Here is a 6,211-nt window from a genome sequence, read left to right as displayed (position 1 = left end):
CTCTCCTGTTTTAAATGGAGACTTTAATCAGAGCATTAGGAAATTAAAAGCCACTGTGGATCTCAGACACAGATCTTTCAATCACAGGGTGATAAATACATGGAATCAGCTATACTGGAACGTGATGGTAGCAGTGAGTATAAATGGAGGTCAAGAGACACCTAGAGAAATCTGGGAAAAGGGGATTTAAAATACTGGCGGAAAAGCAGAATTGTGGGAATAAACTTGGGACCCAAGGCAGATTTTTCTTTGTCTTAAAATGTCTTGTTGATTTAGCACTTACTATAAAAGAAACGTTTTGATGTGGCAATGGGTTAGGTGATAGAGATGAACATTATCTTAAATTACTTGAATGGCTGTCACCAAATGCAATTTTAAAATTTAAATTAATGTACTTTTTTAACACTCATCGATTTACCCTAACTGTCATACCTGCAGGTTAAGTCTCTGGTCACTCGGCCTCTAGAAGCTAATGGCAATCAGTTTGATGGAACAATACTCACACTGCTGGCTCCACACATCTGTGCTTTGGAAGATACTCAGATAAAAGCAATCAGCAGTGAGGCCATCAGGTACCTTTGTGAATCTTTTAACCATGAGACACATTCGGGGTAAGTGGGTTCTGTTTCTTTCTTTCTTCTTTTAATAGCGGATCAAGAAATCTACACTTAGGACTTGCTTCTTTGTAGCTCGGACTGGGCAAGAGCTCAGGAGGATTCGTTGGTGTTGTACAAATTCTGATAGTCTCCTTCTGACAGTCACAAGCCCCAGGGGAGGGCTCACCAGCAGTTTGGGGAGAGGGAGAAAGGCAGGGCATTATGCAGCCTCTTTCCTATCTAGGACCCCAAGTTTCTTCTGCTGTGCCATTACAAGAGCCCTGTGAGGCAGGGCAATGCTGTTATCCACATTGTGCAGGGGCACCGACAGTCTGAGTGACTTGCCCAAGGTCATACAGGGGGTCTGTGGTAAAGCTGGGAATTGAACCTGGGCCTCCTAAATGCAGGTTAGTGCCCTAACCACTTCCTCTGCCAGGGTTTTGGTTTTGTCAGGGTGTATTTCACCCAGCTATGCACATGCTGATTGCTAAAACTGTTGACAAATACAAAAGGTACATCTCTAAAACACTGCCTCTCCAGAGAGACCAGCAGGCCCATGAATACCTCGCTGTGTTCTCAGCGCCAGAAGAACCTCCTCTATAGCCAGCTGAGAGCTGCTTACGAGGAGAACCAGAGCTCTCCAGACGCCTACTACCAGCTGCTGAAGCCTGCCATTGGTGAGTCCCACTGTTGATGCTGGCAGGGCTGAAAGAGGCAGGTCGGCAGTAGCTAATTGTGTCCCGTGTGGAGGGCTGAGAGACTCCAGCTCCGGCCTTTGCCAGTTGGGACAGTGCATTTGGCTTCTGCAGGTACGTCTACATAACAAAGAAAAACCCACGATGCTGAGTCTCAGAGCCCGGGGCAATTGACTTCAACTCACAGGGCTCTGCAGGGCTAAACATAGCAGCGGAGACGTTCCCGCTCAGGCTGCAGCCCAGGCTCCGAGACCCTCTCCCCTTGCTGGGTTTCAGAGTCCGGGCTCCAGCCCACGAATCTATGTCAGCTGACCTGGGCTCTGAGGCTCAGCACCACAGATGTTTCTTTGCAGTGTCAATGTATCCTGGGGGAGAAGGAAGGAGAGTCTAGCGGCTATGGTGACCTCTTCAGCCACCTTCAGAGCAGCACTTAGGGGAGGGATGAGATAGGTCAGGCCTTAACACATAAGGACCACTTGTGGAGTGGGTCAGTAAATAGAAGCTAGAGGAGGAATACCTGGTGGCTCTGAAAGGAACCACTCCCCCACCTCCTCCCACCTGTGCCTCGGGGGGGAAAAAGGTGATTAAGAATTGCAGTCAGCAATGTGACTGACTACTATCATCATCACAGGTAATTGCATCCGTCAGGAAATATAGACAATGTGTCACCTTGCATTTTCTTAGGAGATGGGCCACATTTTCAAAGTGACTGTGGGAGTTTGGGGCACATAGGCCTGTGTTCATTCACCATGGTGGTGTGTGCAAACTAGGCACTGGTGTGGGAAAATGGGTTTTTAAGTGCCCCTGCGGTGATTTTAATGCACAAGTGCCTGATTTAGAAGGACAAGAAATGACTAGAAGGTTAAGGGGTGTCTTGACATACTTGGGAAGAGAATCTCTGATACTAGAGGGCTCTTTAATCTAGCAGACAAAAGCATAATAAGTAGGGTGACCTGATAGCAACTGTGAAAAAATAGGACAGGGGGTGGAGGGATAATAGGCACCTACATAAGAAAAAGTCCCCAAAAATGGGAGTGTCCCTTTAAAAATGGGACATCTGATCACCCTAATAATGAGATTTAATGGCTGGAACCTGAAGCTAGACAAATTCAGACTAGAAATATGACATTTTGAACAGTGAGGGTAATTAACCACTGGCACGATTTACCCAGGTATGTGGTGAATTGTCCAGCCTTTGAAGATTTTTAATCAAGATTGGACGTTGTAGCAGATAGGAATAAGGTCATATCCCTTTAAATAGTTTGAGCCTTTTAGTGGTGCTGACCATGTTCGGTATCTGAGAAGCGCAGAACCCACCCCGAGCACTAGTGCGTATGTACAGCTAGGCCTTGCATGGATGTGCAGGGGGATACCAATGAACAGCACCGTTTTGTTGTGCACGTGCACACAAGCGAGCATCTACCATCTAAAATTTGGCCTCGCGTGCGGCTGGTCATGGCATCACTGACTGCATCTAATTTCCTGTTTCGTGGCAGTGGTGGGCTTTGCCTCTGCGGGTACCTGCAGAAGTGGGCAGGATCAAGGCGGCAGAGTTAGCATGAAAACATTCCAGAGGCACCAGCTTTTACACACACTTTTTAAGAAGAGGAAAACCTTGGCTCCAGACACATTCATACCGTGTCGTTGAGCCGCCTGAATTACTGGGCCACTTTATGATGTGACAGGGTACTGGCACCCCTCGCTCCCGCCCGTTGCACACAACAGTTTAGTCTCCTGAGGGCTGCTGGGCTAGGTGCAGAAGTGGCAGAGTGTTGTTTATTTGCCTGTAATATACAGGCGTAAGCCTAGATGATCTGGTGGGCCTGTCAGGCCTGAAACTGTACGACTCTATGGTTCAACGACACAAAATGGGATGGGAAGGTTTTGTGGGATCTTGGCAGCTAGACACAGCTTCTGCTTTTCTTCTTTAAAGGCGGAGCCCCAACCAAGGATCTGATCAAATTTGCTTCTGGTTACCCTGTCATGGACATAGCCACATTTACAGTCCTCAACCCAGATGAAGTCCAGGTGGGTGGCGTTTTCCATCGGGAATAGCAATTAATAATCCATCAGCACTGCCTGCTCTGCCAGAGCTTTTTCCTGAGAGAACAAAAATGTCACTCCTGATCCGGCAGTTTTTAGGCAAGACTCCCATTGACTGCAAGAGAAAAGCAGTGATTGAAATGAGAATCTTTCCTAGATTTCAGGATTGGGGACGAAGCAGGCCCCATTGTCACATGTGACTACATAGTAACTGCCAGTCTGGATCAGACCCAATGTCCATTTAGCCCAGTGTCCTGTCTCCAGCAGGGGTCAGCACCAGATGCTTCAGAGGAAGATGTAAGAACTCTGTAGCAGGAAGCTGTGGGGTAGCCTGCCCCCGACATTAGGTCTCATCCTGCTCTCTAATAGTCAGGGAGCCGCTTAAGCTCTGAAGCATGAAGTTTAACATCCCTTCCAAAATGTTTGTTCTCATTAATTATGACAATTCTGGATATTCTTAGCTATATTAATGTCTAACCCCTTTTTGAATCTTGCTCATTTCTTGGCCTCAAGGACATTCTTTGGCAATGAGCTACGCTGTCGAATTATACAGTGTGTGAAAAAGTATTTCCTTTTCTCTCTCTCTCTTCAGAAGAAAGGAGGGTTTTTTATGCCCTTAGTCATTCTCATCGTCCTTCTCTAAGCCTCCTCGGGGTAGCATGAACTCCTTGCACACTGACATTTTCCAGTCATCTATCTTTTTGCTTATCTGCATAGACTTTGCACATTGTGTGTATATTGCCATCGCCAGAGGATTAGACAAGAACTCCAGACAGATCTCTTATCTAAACCTGTTATCTGCCTTGAGCTGTAGGTACCTTCGTTTGGTTTTAAATTTTAAACCAACAAAATATTTGATCAGTTTTGCATTTAAGTGCAGAAATAATGTAAAACTGCAGTAGTCAAAAATCAGCCAAGGTATGCTGATGATTTAATTAACCCACTACATAGCTCAGCTGTTTTCTGCATATAGGAAGGCCAGAATTGTCTCAACGAAGGGTCGAGATTTTGGTTGCACAGGATTGAAGGACAAAACAGACTCTAAGTCAGAGTAGTCTCCCACACAGGGGATGCTGCAGGTGCTTTAGTAGTGAGGAGCACTGGAGTAGCAGGGGCTATTGTAGGGCAGAAGTGAGGTGCATTAGCAGATCTGTAGGTAGGGAGCCCAGAACTAGGTTAGTAGAGGGACATTGGCAGAGCTGAGCAAGAAACCTTAGCTGATGTTGTCAGTCTGCCATTATGTAACTTTTCTGTAAGCAGCTTGGAATTATTTCACATTAATGTACCTATTTTTATTTCTTTTCTGCTGTAGAAATTAAGCGCTCAAAATCTGAAAGATTTGCTAGGAGCTAATCTCCCAGAGTTGAACAATTTAGCTGATGACCCTGTGGTGAAAGCTTGGACCCAGGCACACAACCAATCAGAGGTGAATTCTTTAGGACTCCTTCTTGTAGCTGGACTTCCAGACAAGCCACCTAACGGTTTTATAGATATTCCATCAGGTAAGCAAATTCACAACAAAAGAGCCAAGGGTACTCGTGAAATATATGCCTCAAAAAGCTATTCACTGAGCTGTACCTAATGCTGATAAATAAAAGTGCACCTGTGATGCAGATGCATATGACAGGCTTAACTTTCATATATTTTGTACAGTAGAACTATAAGATTACCCTTAATTGGTACATAACACGTGGGGGGGGGGGGTTTAAATGAATTCACCGAAGGTAGATTCTCTCATACATTCAGTTCAGTTTGTGGGGCAGAGTACTAGGTTATGATATGAGAGAGATGTTAGGTCCTGATCTTGCAGTGGGGTCTGCTCATTGTAGGATCAGGACTTTAAATATTAGTTTGTTGAAAATATTGCAGGAATCAGAGATTGAAAAGCCCTATCAGATTAGATCTAGTCTGTCACACAGTCAGGATTGTCCCATACCATATTCTCCAGTGGTTTGCAGGTCTAGTTTTAAAATGACTCAGGAGATGGTTTTCACCCCCTTCCTTGGAAATCTATTTTACATCTCAATAGATCTATATTAGAATGTTTTTCAAATGGTGATTATGGGACATATATTAGGAGGTATGGCAGTTAAAGCCTTGAATTGAAGGGATTTATTGCCTGCAGAGATGCAACAGAACTGATGTGATTTTTAAAATTTTTCTTTCAGCACCTCACATACCCGGAAGAGCAACAACATATGCAAAAGACCACATGTTCCAGCTTTTCTACTGCATGCTCTTCCCCTTGGTGTTAAATGCTTTCTTGTAGGCTGTATCAATATTTGCCAAATATTAAATAGTAATATTCTGGGGGGACGGTGAATTACAATGATTTATCTAATTGGCATGGTTACATTCAATGTATATATGTCTCATTGTTCTTAAATGAATGAAATGTAAAAAAGTGGAGCATTTAATTTCTGTTTGATAATACATTATTCCATTATCCTACCATCATCACACTCAGCACTGCCGTTGGTAAGGTGCTTAAATAAATGCAAAATATATGCGTAATCCTGCAAACTTCATTAGGACTATTGACAGTTAGAAGCACTACCCACGACAGTGTTTTCAGAATCAGGTCCTAAATAATTATAATTAAGTGTTGTTATTCTTTGCATGCTAATGATCATTAGTAATACATGTCATTTTTCAGCCATCTGTGTTTATCACTAATATTTAGCACATTTTATCAAAGCATTTTCAAAACCATTACTTTTAAAAAAATGTAATTAATGTTAAGTCAATGCAAATGGAGGAACATCTGAACAAATACAAGTTCTCTATCATTATCCCTATGGGGCCCCATCTGTCTTTCTACACACAAGGCTTAAAACAGCGTGATTTGAAGGTCTTCTAATCAAAAAGACCCAAGTT

General features: G+C 43.8%; 1 protein-coding gene across 1 annotated transcript; it reads left to right on the top strand.

Moving 5' to 3' along the window:
- Positions 1–1,145: 1,145 nt before the first annotated feature.
- LOC140917850 (mesothelin-like protein) lies at positions 1,146–5,979 on the top strand. The gene is made up of 4 exons (XM_073361372.2): positions 1,146–1,273; positions 3,225–3,319; positions 4,647–4,836; positions 5,503–5,979. The coding sequence occupies exons 1-4, from the start codon at positions 1,153–1,155 to the stop codon at positions 5,601–5,603; spliced, it is 507 nt and encodes a 168-aa protein (XP_073217473.1). The 5' UTR covers positions 1,146–1,152; the 3' UTR covers positions 5,604–5,979.
- The last annotated feature ends 232 nt before the right edge of the window (positions 5,980–6,211 follow it).

Source organism: Lepidochelys kempii, chromosome 10 (assembly GCF_965140285.1).
Source record: "Lepidochelys kempii isolate rLepKem1 chromosome 10, rLepKem1.hap1, whole genome shotgun sequence".
Taxonomy (NCBI): domain Eukaryota; kingdom Metazoa; phylum Chordata; order Testudines; family Cheloniidae; genus Lepidochelys; species Lepidochelys kempii.
The sequence above is the reverse complement of the archived record's forward strand: the minus strand, read 5'-3'. Positions and strand labels throughout refer to the sequence as shown.